This window comes from Hylobates moloch, unplaced genomic scaffold (assembly GCF_009828535.3).
Source record: "Hylobates moloch isolate HMO894 unplaced genomic scaffold, HMol_V3 SCAFFOLD_2, whole genome shotgun sequence".
NCBI lineage: Eukaryota > Metazoa > Chordata > Mammalia > Primates > Hylobatidae > Hylobates > Hylobates moloch.
Genome location: NW_026652277.1, coordinates 44244230 through 44262753, shown reverse-complemented (window position 1 = coordinate 44262753; position 18524 = coordinate 44244230). Strand labels below are relative to the sequence as shown.

The 18524-nt window shown below is 41.1% G+C and overlaps 1 protein-coding gene across 1 annotated transcript in view; it reads left to right on the top strand.

Annotated features, from left to right (window-relative positions):
• The window catches only part of HERC6 (HECT and RLD domain containing E3 ubiquitin protein ligase family member 6), a 71343-nt gene that overhangs the window by 21213 nt on the left and 31606 nt on the right, over positions 1-18524 (top strand). Inside the window, exons 9-12 of the mRNA XM_058435717.1 lie at positions 3350-3471; positions 4028-4087; positions 6995-7088; positions 11549-11738. Of these exons, the coding sequence (XP_058291700.1) occupies positions 3350-3471; positions 4028-4087; positions 6995-7088; positions 11549-11738 (466 nt within the window). The remainder of the gene's footprint in view (positions 1-3349; positions 3472-4027; positions 4088-6994; positions 7089-11548; positions 11739-18524) is intronic.

The window sequence follows — 18524 nt, the reverse complement described above, 5'->3', positions numbered from 1 at the left end:
TAAAGAGTGAATAATTGCAGAAGCAATGTCTGAGATTAGCAGAGAGGAAGCAGAATCTAAAGCATGATTGAGGGGTTTGAACAGATGTGTTTATTCTGCTGTAATAAGAAACGATACAGGTGAGGATAGGTTGATGGTGGGAAGGTGATTAGTTCTTGCTTAATTGCTTCAATTTTCAGTGACGCATGAGACAAGGTCCTCATCTGAGCATGAGTAAGCAGAAGAGTATGAAAGGTTTAGGAAGAAAAGGAAGGGTTGCGATAGTTGTCTTGGGGAAAAGCAGGTAGCCTTGGAATCCATTAGACAGTATCAGGTGCCCATTTGAAATCTGTGGTCATAGACTTAAAGTGAAATCAGTCTGCACAGTTGTGCAGCTTTCTCCGATGATGTTAGGCTGCTTCAGTTGGATTTTGGAGTAATTCAGAGTCAAGTTTAATTACAGATGGAATTTTGCTAGGTAAGTACAATAGGAAATGGACAAAAGAGTTATAGGTGTGATTATAGTGATAAACCATGGAATCTAAGCTGGGTAAGGAGGACGAAAGAGGGTGATGAATTGTGGACAAACAACAGGGCTAATGGATTGGAGATCCGGGTGGAAAAAAGAATCTTGGACTGCGGTTTTACTCTAAAGGAGGTGAATCTGTAAGATGGTGTATGATGGTCAGAGAAGAGAACATTTCCAGTAGAAATTTAGAAGATGGAACAATTGATAATTATAACATCCAGCTTCTCACCTATATCTAGGGCAGTGGTTTTCAACTAGGGGTGATTTCGTGCTCTGGGAAATATTTGGCAATGTCTGGGGACATTGTAGTTTGTCATAAGTAGGGGAGAGCATGGTGTTGGGAGTGGCTGCTACTGGCATCTGGTAGACAGAGGCCAGTGATACCACTAAACATCCTATGATACACAGGACAGCTGCTCACAACAGTTATTGGACCCAAAATATCAATAGTGTCAGTTTAAAAATCCTGGTCCAGGGCATGTGTGGCTGGGGTGGAGCAGAGGAAAATAGTGGAGATGATTAAGAATTGAGAGATGAAGGTGGGAGATAGATCAGGTTCGTCAATTCTGAAGTAACCAAGAGTGAGGGCAGGAAGGGCGACCACGGGAATTGTGGTGTGAAGAAGACAGCAAGGTGCCGACGCTTTCGATGAATGAAGGGGAGTGACCAGGACAGTGGGAGAAGATTACAAAAGAAGAGGAGGCAGATGACATCGTCTCTTGCTGTGCATTTGGCAGGAGCTAGGGATTTTGAAGCAGAAAATAAAGAAATGGTATGTAACTGCCAAGAGGGAGCACTTCATTGTCCCAAGTTTCCCGGGATGTGGGGGGGAAAACTCTTCCTCTTGATCAAACTACAGGGAAAACCCAGGACTCAGATCAAGAAACTGAAGGGAACTTTAAGAGCCATGGTTACCTGTCTTCTTCAAGAGGTCTTTTATTTCAGCATTAAACCAAAATGATGCAGGATTTCCTGGCTCACAACAAGTGCAGTGGAGGCATAGGTATAAGTTATGGCAGAGCGCTAATGCCTTTGGAAGACTGTATTGAAAATGGATTTTTCTTTCCAGACAGTGATTTTTGAAACCCTTGTTTGGGCTATTTGGTCTCAAGTATTATATAGAGCGATGGTTCTCAAAGTGTGATCCCCAAACCAGCAGCATCAGCATCACTGGAGTATTTGTTAGATGCAAATTCTCGCACTCTATCCTGACCCACTGAATCAGAAACTATGGGGTGGAGCCCAGCAATCTACTTTAACAAGCCCACCAGAATCACCTACCAGGTGATTTGGATGCACGTTACAATTTGAGAGTTACTGACATAAAAGTAAACACTTGTGGGTGATTAAAGGGAGGAAGAAAACTAATTATTGAGTGCCCATTATAATCCCAAAGCTTTTTATACTTATTATAATTGAATCTTAAGAACCCAGATAGGCCGGGCGTGGTGGCTCAAGCCTGTAATCCCAGGACTTTGGGAGGCCAGGGCGGGTGGATCATGAGGTCAGGAGATGGAGACCATCCTGGCTAACACGGTGAAACCCCGTCTCTACTAAAAATACAAAAAATTAGCTGGGCATGGTGGCAGGTGCCTGTAGGCCCAGCTACTCGTGAGGCTGAGGCAGGAGAATGGTATGAACCTGGGAGGCAGAGCTTGCAGTGAGCCGAGATCATGCCACTGCACTCCAGCCTGGGCAACAGAGTGAGACTCCATCTCAAAAATAATAATAATAAAATTAAAAATTTAAAAAAATTAAAAAAAGAACCCAGAGAGGTAGGTATTATTATCTCTTTTTATTTATTGTGGAAAATACATATATAAATACAATTTGCCAGTTTAATCATTTTAAGTATACAGTTTAGTGACAGTGACATTAATTACTTTCACAATATTGTACAACTGTCACTACTATCCATCTCCAAGGCTTTTTCATTACCCCAAACAGAAATTCTGTAACTATTAAATAACTCCCCATTCCCTCTCTCCACCCCCAGCTTTAGGTAATGTTGAATCTACCTTCCGTCTCTATGAACTTGCATGTTCTAGATACTTCATATAAGTGGAATCATACAATATTTGTCATTTTGCATCTGGCTAATTTCATTCGCTTGTCTTCAAAATTCATCCATGTTGTAGCATGTGTCAGAATTTCATTTCTTTTTTTTTTTTTTTTTTTGAGACGGAGTTTCGCTCTTGTTGCCCAGGCTAGAGTGCAATGGTATGATCCTGTCTCACTGCAACCTCTACCTCCTAGGCTCAAGCCCTTGCCTCAGCCTCCCGAGTAGCTGGGATTATACGTGACCACCACCATGCCCAGCTAATTTTTTGTATTTTTAGTAGAGACAAGGTTTCACCATGTTGACCAGGCTGGTTTCAAACTCCTGACCTCAGGTGATCTGCCCGCCTCAGCCTCCCAAAGTGCTGGGATTGCAGGCATGAGCCACTGTGCCGGCCAGAATTTCATTCCTTTAAGGCTCAATAATATTTCATTTTATGTATATTTAAAAAATCTATTCATCTGTTTATGGACATGGGTTGTTTCCATCTTTTGGCTATTGTGAATAATGCTGCAGTGAATAATGATCTACAAGTATCTGTTTGAAGCCCTGCGTTCTTTTTTTTTTTTTTTTTATGATGAAACTAAGGCTCAGACCAAGCAAAGTAGCCCAGGCTAGGAGGTGGAATAGCCCTACCGGTCTGACGCCAAAGGTCCTCCCACCAAATGCTACCACCCAACAGGGCAGGGCCTATTTACCAACCATGCCAGCTGATTTACTGTATAATTTACTGCTGAATATGTGTGTATTCCTGATCATTCTTGTTTCTTCCTTGCCTGAAGGATACTAGTTCCACATGTGCTCCTGGGAAAACCCTGCCAGAAATAAGCCGAATTAGCCAGTCCATGGCAGAAAAATGGATAGCAGTGAAAAGAAGAAGTACCGAACATGAAGTGGCTAAAAGGTGGCTCTGTCTGATAAATCATAAGCCACTTTTATCTGGTTCTGGGGCTTTGGTCATTTTATCCTAAGATAGAGGTTTTGGTTTTGTTGTGAAGGTCTTTGCATTTTGACCATGATTCTCTTCTACAGCCTCTTAGTGTGACTAGGTCATCAGTGTACTCATTTACAGATATATGGAGGACATGTGATATCCCAGGTGCCTTACTAGGTGAGGGAGTTGCAGGAGTGAATCAAAAAAGCTCACAAAGCCTTCAGTAAGGTGGACTGTTTTCATATCTTCATAGTTTACCCCTTTGGAGTTTTATGAGTTTTGGTCTTCACAGGGATAGATTTTATTTAAACCTACATGACTTGAACAAATCCACTATAAAGGGTTTTGGTGAGATTTAGAAATAATATGAACAAAGTATACCCAGGATTTGGGAAACTCTTAAGAGAGTAGTTATTTTCATTAATAATGATTCCATGTCATCATTTACTTATTCGGACATAATAAGATTTTTAAAAGGCATGCTTTATAGTATGTTGTGACTTACCCCTTGTTATTACTTTTACAGTGAAATTAGAATGATATTTTCATCTCCTGCTTGTCTGACAGCGAGTTTTTTTAAAAAAAGGTAATACTTACATAAGATTTACCTTCATTTAAAACACTGGAAAATATTTGAAATGAAATGTTTCAAGTAAGTTTAATTTGTGAATTTTGTTATTCTTGCCCACAAAGTCCAACACGGAGAACTCTGTAGGTTGTTATAGAATTCTTTCATTTTATAAAGTAATTTTCTATTAGACTACCGTAAGTTATAATTCCTAATTAATATTGTTTACTTCCTTCATATCACTTTACTCTGTTGTCTGATTAGAAGGAATGGTGTTTTTCCAGGATCTTTGTATATACAAGGGATCAGCTAAATCTCACATTGCTTTAGTACTTAGAAGCCAAGAGTACACTTTACCATTTTTACTGTGTATGATCAATTAAAAAATAAATCTTATTTATATTGTCTTTAACTCACTGCTACAGAAGAAAATCTGATTTTACTCCTATTTGGTTTAACATTTGATCTGATCCAATAGTTGAAACAGTTCCTATAATGTTCGATATTTGGGTCTTCTATTTCTGCTCTTTCCTCCAAGCTCTCCAATATGGCACCTGTGTGTAAAAGGGAAGAGAAGGAGAAATAGCAGTGTAAAGGGTCTTAGGCTGCCCTCTGCCTCTTTGGAGGTTGATGCCTTGCTGATCTGTCTGCAGCTGGTGTAACTCATATGGGTTCTCCTTTGCCTGTCCCTCGCTTGTTAACTTGGCCTTAAGTTTGCTCACTGGTTCAAAATATGGTGATATACATCTTGTACCCACTCCTGGCCACTAGGCGATACTCACTTAACCCTTGTTGCTATTACTTGCCCTTGTACAACCCTCTTGGCAGTCCCATTAGTTCTTAACCCAGCTGCATTCTCAGTTAGCTTGTGGGACTAGAGGAACTGTTGGATGCCAATAACTTCACCTCAGGCTAATTCTTACTGCATGTGGGAAAATCTTTTCTATCTGAAGATTGTTTTCTTCCTAACGTGAAAAAGTATCCATGCTCAGTTCCCAGGAGTGAGGAACTCCTAAGATGTCAAAGGCTGCAAAAGAGAATATATTTTAAGGGGGAAATTTATAATACTTTGTTTTAGTACTTGCATAAATATTTTAGCCCTAATATTACTATAAATCAGTTAATCTAGCAAGGAGAAAATCTTTCTTTCTTTTTTATTATTTATTTATTTATTTAGAAATGAAGTCTCACTCTGTCGCCCAGGCTGGAGTGCAGTGATGCAGCTCGGCTCACTGCAACCTCCAGCTCCCAGGTTCAAGCTATGCTCCTGCCTCAGCCTCCTGACTAGCTGGGATTACAGGTGTGCACCACCACACCCAGCTAATTTTTTATATTTTTTGGTAGAGATGGGGTTTCACCATGTTGACCAGGCTGGTCTCAAACTCCTGACCTCAAGTGATCCACCCACCTTGGCCTCCCAAAGTGCTGGGATTACTGGCATGAGCCACCGCACCTGGCCTCTTTTTTAAATTTTTATTATTTTTATTTATATTTTTGAGACAGGGTCTCACTCTGTCACCCAGGCTTGAGTGCAGTGGCATGATCTCTGCTCACTGCAGCCTCCGCCTCGCGGGTTCCTCTGATTCTTCCACGTCAGCCTCCTGAGTAGCTGCGATTACACGCATGCGCCACCATGCCCAGCTAATTTTTTTGTATTTTTAGTAGAGACAGGATTTCACCACGTTGGGCCAGGCTGGTCTCGAGCTACTGACCTCAAGTGATCCACCCACCTCAGCCTCCCAAAGTGCTGGGATTACAGGCGTGAGCCACTATGCCTGGCATTTTGTTTGTCTGTTTTGTTTTGTTTTGTTTAATATTTAGAGATGGGGTCTTGTGCTATTGCCCACGCTGTAATGCAGTAGTTTTATCATAGCTCACTGTAGCCTTGAACTCTTGGGCTTGAGCTATCCTTCCACCTCAGCCTCACAAGTAGCTGGGACTACAAAGTGTGCACCACCATGCCTGGCTAGTTTTTTTTTTTTTTTTTTTTTTAGGGACAAGGTCTCCTCTATGTTGCCCAGGCTAGTCTCTTGAACTCCTGGCTTCAAGCAATCCTCCCACTTTGGTCTCCCAAAGTGTTGGAATTACAGGCATGACCCACTGCAGCTGGCATACAATATTTGATAATGCATTATTTAAAAATTGTTAGGCTTATTGAATGCTGGCCTCTCAAATATCACTAAAACAACTTGTTGATAAGACAGGCCAGAGAGAACAGCACACCTGGACAAAGCTTCGGTAGTGTTTATGAGAGGAAAGACCAGTTCGGAATTTATTTACAACTGGGAGTCTGGTTTAAGGAGCTCTTTCAATGTGAGAGGGAAGGCTGGAGGTTTGATTTGGACTGGGTAAATGTACAACAATCCAGGATGGGTGCAAACAGCAAGGTAAGGATTTTGAGATAAGGGATTCAAAGAATCTATGGGCACAAACTGTTGATGCTCTCCATTGAAGAGTTAAATGGGTCTTTCAAGAAGTTCCCATGATGAACAATTGCCATTTACCTGGGCAAAAGTTTCCTGGAAAAGTAAAGTCATTCCAATAAAAACAGTGGAATTGCAAAGTTCAGTAAATATGAATGGTAAGGAGGATGGGGGGTAGGTAGTTCTAGTTCTTAGTGTGCAAACTGAGCATGGGGGCAGAGGGTTTCCGTTGTCAGATTCAGCAAGTAAAATTTTGTTAATATGGCAGCCCAAACTTGCTGTAGCCACTACAGAGATAATAAATTGTTATCTACTGCCTTTTAACAAGGAGAACATAAACTGTACATTTTTTACGTCAAGTAAGTCGATTATTTTGAAAGGAGGCAAGCTTTAAGAAAAAGGTTTGTATCTTATATGTAATAAAACAACAAATGACATATGAACTTTAGAAATATCCCTTTCCTTATGTTTATATGGTTTCTTGCATTTCTTATATCCAAAGAGGAACTGGAGAAATGACTACCATTGATGTGGACTTAGAAATGGCAAGAGATACCTTCAAGATGTTAACAAAAAAGGAATGGATTTCTTCCATGGTAATAGCCAATACTTACTTAAGATATAGAACAAATACGATTGCGGTTTATTTTTGTTGGAAGCTGGGTGAGATGGGACTATGATTGTAATTGCCCGATGGGTTCTTCCTGCCCACTGCAGAAACAAAAATCGACACACTGAGACTATGAGATTGTAGTAAAGAAAGAGTTTAATTGACATGAGGCTAGCCATGCCATGTAGGAGATAGAATTATTACTCAAATCAGTCTCCCTGAAGGCTCAGGGTCATAGCTTAGGGGCTTTTCAAAGACAGTTTGGTGGGCAGGGGGCTAGGGTAGGGGGCATGCTGACTGGCTGAGAGATGAAATCATAGGGAATAGAAACTGTCCTCTTGTGCTGAGTCAGTTCCTGGGTGGGGGCCACAGGACTGGCTGATGGGTCCAGGTGGGACCATCCAGTTGTCAGAAATGCAAAAACCTGAAAAGACATCTCAAAAGGCCAATCTTAGGTTCTAAAATAATGATGTTATTTGCAAGAGTAATTGGGGAAGTTGCAAATCTTATGACCTCCAGAATAATGGCTGATAATTATTTAGAATTCAATCCCGTCATCCTCCTAACTTGGTGGACTTTCTTTAGTTTTACAAGAACAACTCAGTTTTGGGGACAGAGTATTATCATTTAAACTATAAACTAAATTTCTCCCAAAGTTAGCTTGGCTCATGCCCAAGAATGAGAAAAGACGGCCAACCTGTGAGGCTGGAAGCAAGACAGAGTCAACCATGTCAGGTTTCTCTTACTGTTGTACTGTTGCAAAGGTGGTTTTATGATTGGGGCTGGAAGAGGGGGCTAGTGTTCATTATGAAATTACTATATTCCAGGTACTTTATTAGGTGCTGACATTTATTTTCTTATTGAATCCTTAAATGTACAATAGATACAATATTTTTATTTTCAATATAATCAGAGCAATGCATGAGAGGTGGATAATCTCTAGCATGATATAGGAAAAGACTATTGATTTGGGAAGCAGAATAACCTTATCCTGGACTGATCAACTGAAAAGCCACTTCTCTGTTCTGAGATGAATCTCACATCTATTTGAGATGAATCTCTGTTATTACTTCATCCTTTCTCTTTGAATCACATTTTCTTTACCTGTTGAATTCATCTTTAAAATCTATTCCAGTTTAATATTGTGTGATTCTGGGTTGTATTGGGAAGAAAACTTTCTTTTCCTCTACTGACTCAGGTTTGAGTTGGCGGAAGGGGTCACTGAAAATTAATAATTAACAGAATCTCTTAGTGCTCAGGATGCTGTAGACTGGGTAGCTTAAACAACAGACATTTATTTCTCACAGTTCTGGAGGCTGGGAAGTCCAAGATCAAGGCACCATCAGGTTTGGTGTCTGGTGAGGGCCCACTTCTTGGTTCCTAGATGACCATATTTTCAATGTCCTCACATGGCAGTGTGAACCCCGAATATCTAAGAGAGGTCTCAGTTAATTTAGAAAGTGTATTTTGCCAAGGTTGAGGACGCACACCTGTGACACAGCCTCAGGAGGTCCTGACGACATGTGCCCAAGGTGGTCGGAGCACAGTTTGGTTTTATACATTTTTGGGAGACAGGACACATCAATCCACATATATAAGATGAACATTGGTTTGGTCTGGAAAGGCGGGACAACTCAAAGCAGGGAGGGGCCTTCCAGGTCTTAGGTAGATGAGAGAAAAGTGGTTGCATGCTTTTGAGTTTCTGATTAGCCTCTCCAAAAGAGGCATCAGATATGCATCTATCTCAGTGAACAGAAGGGAGACTTTGAATAGAATAGGAGGCAGGTTTGCACTAGCAGTTCCCAGCTTGACTTTTCTCTTTAGCTTAGTGATTTTGAGGCCCCAAGATTTATTTTCCTTTCACAGCAAAAAGGGCAAGAAATCTCTCTGGGGTCTCTTTTGTAAGGGCGCTAATCCCATCCATGAGAGCTCCAATCGTATGACCTAATTACCTACCAAAGGCCCCACCTCTTAATACTATCATATTGGGGGTTAGGATTTTAACATATGAATTTTGGGGAACACATTTAGCCTATAGCACAGGAGGAAAAAAACAAGCTTTGTACACTTGCATGTGGAGCATTCAGATGAAGAGGCTCCTGAACAGCTAAGGGTAAGAATTTATAAACCAACTTAATGGAGGAAAGGGAGAAGGGAGAAAGGGCTCCTACGGGAAGAATAAATGGGATTTTATGGAGACAAATGGAAGGTATGACAGTTTGTGAGAATGTTGGTTTATGCATTTTCTCATCCACATGCAAGTGGTCTGAATGATTGGTCTCCTTTTTAGCAGTGTAGCTCCTCAATGGGGGATGTACAAGAGCTTCATACTAGAAGAGCTCTGCATTAGTTAGATAAAAGAAGCTCCAAAAAGGCACCTCAAATGTCTTCAGTTAGTAAAATAATCTTTATACCATTTTGATGGGCCTGAGTGGGTCCTTATACTTGGAAGGGAAAGGGGGAAAGTGTTCCTTAATGTGTAGTAGATACAATATTTTCATTTTCAAGATGAAGGATAATAGCAAATATTATGAAGTATATTTCTTAAGTGAATTTAGGTGATATGGGAGATAATTTGGGGTGCTGTTCCCGGTGTGAGTTCCAAGGGACATTAGTTTTATTTAAAAAAAAAAACCATAAAAAAGGGTTCTTAATGAAAAAGCTCTGGGAACACTCCCTACTATTATGGAGTCATGATATGCACATTAGGAAATCAAAGATTCTATGACATCATACACTAAAAGAAATCTCTTTTGACCCTATTTTTCTTGGAGTTATTTGACATTGTGATGCTATTTTCTAGCATAACACCTGCTGGCATTCCACAGAAATCATATTCTGCTAGACATGTGAAAAAGCAAATTTTAAGAATTTTAATGTAATGAAAACAATATATAGTACATCACAGTTTATTGTGGCATATATCACTTATTTACCCTTATGACATGAGAGGCAAACACTGTAATTACAGAACATAGATCTATCAGGTAGAGTACATACGGCTAGCTGCTACAACAAACAACTTTGAAATCTCGGTAGCTTAACACAATATTTTCCAACATCCTAGTCCAACGAAGGTTGGAGGTCAGAGGCACCTTTGCACAGGTTCATTCAGGGATGACTCAGGCTTCTTTCCAGCATCGCTAGGCCCTGGGGCTGTAAAATCCTCCACCCAATCTTTTGGGTTGGCTAGCAGATGAGGGAAGTGAGTATGGAAGTTCCCATGAGAGGCTTCAGTGGCCTGGGCTTTATGTGTCACACATCACTTTCTCCCACATTGGTGAGCTGGGACTCAGTCACATGGCCCTGCCTAACTGCAGAGGAGCCAGGGGCTGCCGTCTTCCTATAAACCCAGGAGGAAAAAAAAAACGACTGGCAAGGTAAACATATGGCATTTTCTCTGCCATGGTAGATTTTACTACTATGGTAGTGCCATGGTCACTTTCTAATCGAGTAACCTCTTTCCGCTAACTTCCTCTGAGTCTCTCCTTGCTCATCTGTAAAAACAAGGTAAAAAACAAATAAAGCAAAAATTACCTTACAGGATTATCAGTAAGATTAAATAAAATGATTTACATGAGATCACCTGACACATTGTAAGTACTCAATGAATGTTCAAATATAAAGAATACCATACAAGTTTATTCCCACTAATATATTTTTATATATGTCCTATTTTAAAAGTTTACTTCTGGGCCAGGTACATTGGCTCATGCCTGTAATCCTAGTACTTTGGGAGGCCAAGGTGGGAGTATCACCTGAGCCCAAGAGTTTGAGACTGGCCAGGGCAACATAGTGAGATTCCATCTCTACAAATAATTTTCTAAAATGGGCTGGCTGTGGCAGTGCACTCCACTCAGGAGTCTGAGGTGGGAGGATTGCCTGAACCCAGGAGCTTGAGGCTGCAGTGAGCTATGATTGAGCCACTGCACTCCAGCTATAATTGAGCCACTACACTCTGAGGTAAAACTTTACCTCTGGATGAAATAAATAATATAAAAATTTAGAGCTATTTTTCTCTGCAAATTTTTCTACTGATACATGAGAAAACAGAAAGAAAGAAATGGATATTGTGTGAAGGGGCGGGGACAGCTCTTCCTTCTAGAAGGAGGGATACTAGTGTGACCTGCATACAACATTGCTTTTGAAGGGCTTTGTATTCGTTTTGAATCCATGATTCACTCAGTATACCCATGCTCATGGGATTTCACTTTATTTTCTTCATGGAGCCTGATATAAAATGAGGAGGATAGCTCTCATGTACTATATCAGGGGCATTTGGGATGGAAGGAGTGATGGAGTCTCATCAATAGGTTTCAGAATGCCTAAGTGATTATTCTAATTGGAACATGGTGGAGTGAAACCCTTAATTTCATAGCTTGCTTCTCACAATCCTCTGTATCTAATATATCCTGGGTCTGTTCCCTGATCCTATTTTGACCACAGATAACTACGTGTCTCGAGGATGATCTGCTCAGAGCTCTTCCAGGACGTTCTCCACACCAAGAAGCCTTAGCAGTTTTCCTCCTGCTCCCAGAATGTCCTGTGATGTGTGATTCTAAGAACTGGAAGAACCTGGTGGTTCCATTTGCAAAGGCTGTGTGTGAAATGAGTAAACAATCTTTGCAAGTCCTAAGTAAGTTTTATGTCACTTTATCTGTACTCAATATAGACTCACTCTCTGAAATAGACGTTGTAGCAAATTTTGAACAAAAGATTTCAAAATAGACAAGTATTTGAGAACATGGCGTGTGAATTATTGAAAAGATTAATAATCTAAAGCTATTATAATTATTAGTTTTATCATACAAAGCAGGTGTAGTTTTTAGACTTGGATGTGGCTTTGACATCAGAGTTTGGTAGCTATAAAGTATTCAGTCAAGATAAATCCATACTTTAAAATTTTTTGCTCATTTTGAAACTTTTGACATTTTGACCAGATGATGAAAAACAAATGTTAAACTTTGTATTATTATTATTTACTTTATTCAGTACTGTATTATGTCCTTTTATAGCTTTTAGCATATACTGAAAGTTCAGCGATTACCCAATAACCCAATGGGGTACAGATGTTCATATACCCTTCTACATAGAGGAGAGGGGAGGTAGGGAATGTAGACAATTCTTTTAAGAAGTAGTAAATGACTATTAGGGAGCATGAGTGGACCCAGGAAACAGAAATTAACTTGTAAATGATTCTCCTTGGAATTGGAATGAGCCTGAGAGGCAGACATTATCTTTTGAAAAAGTACATCTAGGTGTGGTTACATTCCTCAGTCGTCTTCTCTGTGACAGATAATGTAATTTCAGAGATGGCATGAAAGGCAGTTCTCTTCTCTGTAGTGGGTCCAGTCTTAAGGTAGATAAGGGAGTGTCAGAGAAAAGCCTTTTCCAGCATCTGCTGACTTTCAAGGGCCTTTAACTTAAAATAATCAGCATACCAGGGTGCCATATTTTGGGGCAAATTTCCCTGGGCTCCTTCACTTAAGAGGTACAGAGGGCCAGGCATTGTGGCTTACACCTTAATCCTAGCATTTTGGGAGGCCAAGGTGAGAGAATCTTTTGAGCCCAGGAGGTCGAGGGCAGCCTGGGCAACATAGTGAGACCCCATCTCTACCAATTTTTTTTTTTTTAAATCAGCCATGCATGGTGGCACACACCTGTGGTCCCAGCTACTTGGAAGCTAAGGCAGGAGGATCACTTGAGCCCAGGAATTTAAGACTGTATTACTGGAAAGGGGTCCCAATCCAGACCCCAAACAAGGGTTCTTAGATCTCACACAAGAAATAATTCAGGGAGCGTCTATAAAGTGAAAGTAAGTTTATTAAGAAAGTAGAAGAGAGGGTGGAGCCAAGATGGCCGAATAGGAACAGCTCCGGTCTCCAGCTCCCAGCCTGAGCGACACAGAAGACGGGTGATTTCTGCATTTCTGCTTGAGGTACTGGTTTCATCTCACTAGGGAGTGCCAAACAGTGGGTGCAGGACAGTCGGTGAAGCGCACTGTGCGCGAGCCGAAGCAGGGCGAGGCATTGCCTCACTCGGGAAGTGCAAGGGGTCAGGGAGTTCCCTTTCCTAGTCAAAGAAAGGGGTAACAGACAGCACCTGGAATATCGGGTCAGTCCCACCCCAATACTGCACTTTTCCAACGGGCCTGGAAAACGGCACACTAGGAGACTGTGTCCCACACCTGGCTCGGAGGGTCCTGTGCCCACGGAGTCTCGCTGATTGCTAGCACAGCAGTCTGAGATCAAGCTGCAAGGCAGCAGTGAGGCTGGGGGAGGGGCGCCCGCCATTGCCCAGGCTTGCTTAGGTAAACAAAGCAGCCAGGAAGCTCGAACTTGGTGGAGCCCTCCACAGCTCAAGGAGGCCTGCCTGCCTCTGTAGGCTCCACCTCTGGGGGCAGGGCACAGACAAACAAAAAGTCAGCAGGAACCTCCTCAGAATTAAATGTCCCTGTCTGACTGACAGCTTTGAAGAGAATAGTGGTTCTCCCAGCACGCAGCTGGAGATCTGAGAACGGACAGACTGCCTCCTAAAGTGGGTCCCTCAGCCCTGAGCAGCCTAACTGGGAGGGACCTCCCCAGTAGGGACAGACTGACACCTCACTCGGCCGGGTACTCCTCTGAGACAAAACTTCCAGAGGAACTATCAGACAGCTGAATTTGTGGTCTCACGAAAATCCGCTGTTCTGCAGCCACCACCGCTGACACCCAGCCAAACAGGGTCTGGAGTGGACCTCTAGTAAACTCCAACAGACCTGCAGCTGAGGGTCCTGTCTGGTAGAAGGAAAACTAACAAACAGAAAGGACATCCACACCAAAAACCCATCTGTGCATCACCATCATCAAAGACCAAAAGTAGATAAAACCACAAAGATGGGGAAAAAACAGAGCAGAAAAGCTGGAAACTCTAAAAAGCAGAGCACCTCTCCTCCTCCAAAGGAACGCAGTTCCTCACCAGCAACGGAACAAAGCTGGATGGAGGATGACTTTGACAAGTTGAGAGAAGAAGGCTTCAGACGATCAAACTACTCTGAGCTACGGGAGGAAATTCAAAACAATAGCAAAGAAGTTAAAAACTTTGAAAAAAAAATTAGAAGAATGGATAACTAGAATAACCAATGGAGAAAAGGGCTTAAAGGAGCTGATGGAGGTGAAAGCCAAGTTTCGAGAACTGTACGAAGATTGCAGAAGCCTCAGTAGCAGATGCGATCAACTGGAAGAAAGGGTATCGCTGATGGAAGATGAAATGAATGAAATGAAGCGAGAAGGGAAGTCTAGAGAAAAAAGAATAAAAAGAAATGAACAAAGCCTCCAAGAAATTTGGGACTATGTGAAAAGACCAAACCTACGTCTGATTGGTGTACCTGAAAATGATGGGGAGAATGGAACCAAGTTGGAAAACACTCTGCAAGATATTATCCAGGAGAACTTCCCCAATCTAGCAAGGCAGGCCAACATTCAGATTCAGGAAATACAGAGAATGCCGCAAAGATACTCCTTGAGAAGAGCAACTCCAAGACACATAATTGTTAGATTCACCAAAGTTGAAATGAAGGAAAAAATGTTAAGGGCAGCCAGAGAGAAAGGTCGGGTTACCCATAAAGGGAAGCCCATCAGACTAACAGCTGATCTCTCGGCAGAAACTCTGCAAGCCAGAAGAGAGTGGGGGCTGATATTCAACATTCTTAAAGAAAAGAATTTTCAACCCAGAATTTCCTATCCAGCCAAACTAAGCTTCATAAGTGAAGGAGAAATAAAATACTTTACAGACAAGCAAACACTGAGTGATTTTGTCACCACCTGGCCTGCCCTAAAAGAGCTCCTGAAGGAAGCACTAAACATGGAAAGGAACAACCGGTACCAGCCACTGCAAAAAGATGCCAAATTGTAAAGACCATTGAGGCTAGGAAGAAACTGCATCAACTAACGAGCAAAATAACCAACTAACATCATAATGACAGGATCAGATTCACACATAACAATTTTAACGTTAAATGTAAATGGGCTAAATGCTCCAATTAAAAGACACAGACTGGCAAACTGGATAAGGAGTCAGGACCCATCAGTGTGCTGTATTCAGGAAACCCATCTCACGTGCAGAGACACACATAGACTCAAAATAAAGGGATGGAGGAAGATCTATCAAGCAAATGGAAAACAAAAAAAAGGCAGGGGTTGCAATCCTAGTCTCTGATAAAATAGACTTTAAACCAACAAAGATCAAAAGAGACAAAGAAGGCCATTACATAATGGTAAAGGGATCAATTCAACAAGAAGAGCTAACTATCCTAAATATATATGCACCCAACACAGGAGCACCCAGATTCATAAAGCAAGTCCTCAGTGACCTACAAAGGGACTTAAACTCCCACACAATAATAATGGGAGATTTTAACACCCCACTGTCAACACTAGACAGATCAACGAGACAGAAAGCTAACAAGGATATCCAGGAATTGAACTCAGCTCTACACAAAGTGAACCTAATAGACATCTACAGAACTCTCCACCCCAAATCAACAGAATATACATTTTTTTCAGCACCACACCACACCTATTCCAAAATTGACCACATAGTTGGAAGTAAAGCTCTCCTCAGCAAATGTAAAAGAACAGAAATGATAACAAACTGTCTCTCAGACCACAGTGCAATCAAACTAGAACTCAGGATTAAGAAACTCACTCAAAACCGCTCAACTACATGGAAACAGAACAACCTGCTCCTGAATGACTATTGGGTACATAATGAAATGAAGGCAGAAATAAAGATGTTCTTTGAAACCAACGAGAACAAAGACACAACATACCAGAATCTCTGGGACACGTTCAAAGCAGTGTGTAGAGGGAAATTTATAGCACTAAATGCCCACAAGAGAAAGCAGGAAAGATCCAAAGTTGACACCCTAACATCACAATTAAAAGAACTAGAAAAGCAAGAGCAAACACATTCAAAAGCTAGCAGAAGGCTAGAAATAACTAAAATCAGAGCAGAACTGAAGGAAATAGAGACACAAAAAACCCTTCAAAAAATTAATGAATCCAGGAGCTGGTTTTTTGAATAGATCAACAAAATTGATAGACCGCTAGCAAGACTAATAAAGAAGACAAGAGAGAAGAATCAAATAGATGCAATAAAAAATGAAAAACGGGATATCACCACCGATCCCACAGAAATACAATCTACCATCAGAGAATACTACAAACACCTCCACGCAAAGAAACTAGAAAATCTAGAAGAAATGGATAAATTCCTCGACAAATACACCCTCCCAAGACTAAATCAGGAAGAAGTTGAATCTCTGAATAGACCAATAACAGGTTCTGAAATTGTGGCAATAATCAATAGCTTACCAACCAAAAAGAGTCCAGGACCTGATGGATTCACAGCCGAATTCTACCAGAGGTACAAGGAGGAACTGGTACCATTCCTTCTGAAACTATTCCAATCGATAGAAAAAGAGGGAATCCTCCCTAACACATTTTATGAAGCCAGCATCGTCCTGATACCAAAGCCTGGCAGAGACATAACCAAAAAAGAGAATTTCAGACCAATATCCTTGATGAACATTGATGCAAAAATCCTCAATAAAATACTGGCAAACTGAATCCAGCAGCACATCAAAAAGCTTATTCACCATGATCAAGTGGGCTTCATCCCTGGGATGCAAGGCTGGTTCAACATACGCAAATCAATAAATGTAATCCAGCATATAAACAGAACCAAAGACAAAAACCACATGATTATCTCAATAGATGCAGAAAAGGCCTTTGACAAAATTCAACAACCCTTCATGCTAAAAACTCTCAATAAATTAGGTATTGATGGGATGTATCTCAAAATAATAAGAGCTATCCACGACAAACCCACAGCCAATATCATACTGAATGGGCAAAAACTGGAAGCATTCCCTCTGAAACCTGGCACAAGACAGGGATGCCCTCTCTCACCGCTCCTATTCAACATAGTGCTGGAAGTTCTGGCCAGAGCAATCAGGCAGGAGAAGGAAATAAAGGGTATTCAATTAGGAAAAGAGGAAGTCAAGTTGTCTCTGTTTGCAGATGACATGATTGTATATCTAGAAAATCCCATTGTCTCAGCCCAAAATCTCCTTAAGCTGATTAGCAACTTCAGCAAAGTCTCAGGATACAAAATCAATGTACAAAAATCACAAGCATTCCTGTACACCAATAACAGACAAACAGAGAGCCAAATCATGAGTGAACTCCCATTCACAATTGCTTCAAAGAGAATAAAATACTTAGGAATCCAACTTACAAGGGATGTAAAGGACCTCTTCAAGGAGAACTACAAACCACTGCTCAATGAAATAAAAGAGGATACAAACAAATGGAAGAACATTCCATGCTCATGGGTAGGAAGAATCAATATCGTGAAAATGGCCATACTGCCCAAGGTAATTTATAGATTCAATGCCATCCCCATCAAGCTACCAATGACTTTCTTCACAGAATTGGAAAAAACTACTTTAAAGTTCATATGGAACCAAAAAAGAGCCCGCATCGCCAAGTCAATCCTAAGCCAAAAGAACAAAGCTGGAGGCATCACCCTACCTGACTTCAAACTATACTACAAGGCTACAGTAACCAAAACAGCATGGTACTGGTACCACAACAGAGACATAGATCAATGGAACAGAACAGAGCCCTCAGAAATGATGCCGCATAGCTACAACTATCTGATCTTTGACAAACCTGACAAAAACAAGAAATGGGGAAAGGATTCCCTATTTAATAAATGGTGCTGGGAAAACTGGCTAGCCATATGTAGAAAGCTGAAACTGGATCCCTTCCTTACACCTTATACAAAAATTAATTCAAGATGGATTAAAGACTTAAATGTTAGACCTAAAACCATTAAAATCCTACAAGAAAACCTAGGCAATACCATTCAGGACATAGGCGTGGGCAAGGACTTCATGTCTAAAACGCCAAAAGCAATGGCAACAAAAGCCAAAATTGACAAATGGGATCTAATTAAACTAAAGAGCTTCTGCACAGCAAAAGAAACTACCATCAGAGTGAACAGGCAACCTACAGAATGGGAGAAAATTTTTGCAACCTACTCATCTGACAAAGGGCTAATATCCAGAATCTACAATGAACTCAAACATATTTACAAGAAAAAAACAAACAACCCCATCAAAAAGTGGGCAAAGGACATGAACAGACACTTCTCAAAAGAAGACATTTATGCAGCCAAAAAACACATGAAGATATGCTCATCATCACTGGCCATCAGAGAAATGCAAATCAAAACCACAGTGAGATACCATCTTACACCAGTTAGAATGGCCATCATTAAAAAATCAGGAAGCAACAGGTGCTGGAGAGGATGTGGAGAAATAGGAACACTTTTACACTGTTGGTGGGACTGTAAACTAGTTCAACCATTGTGGACG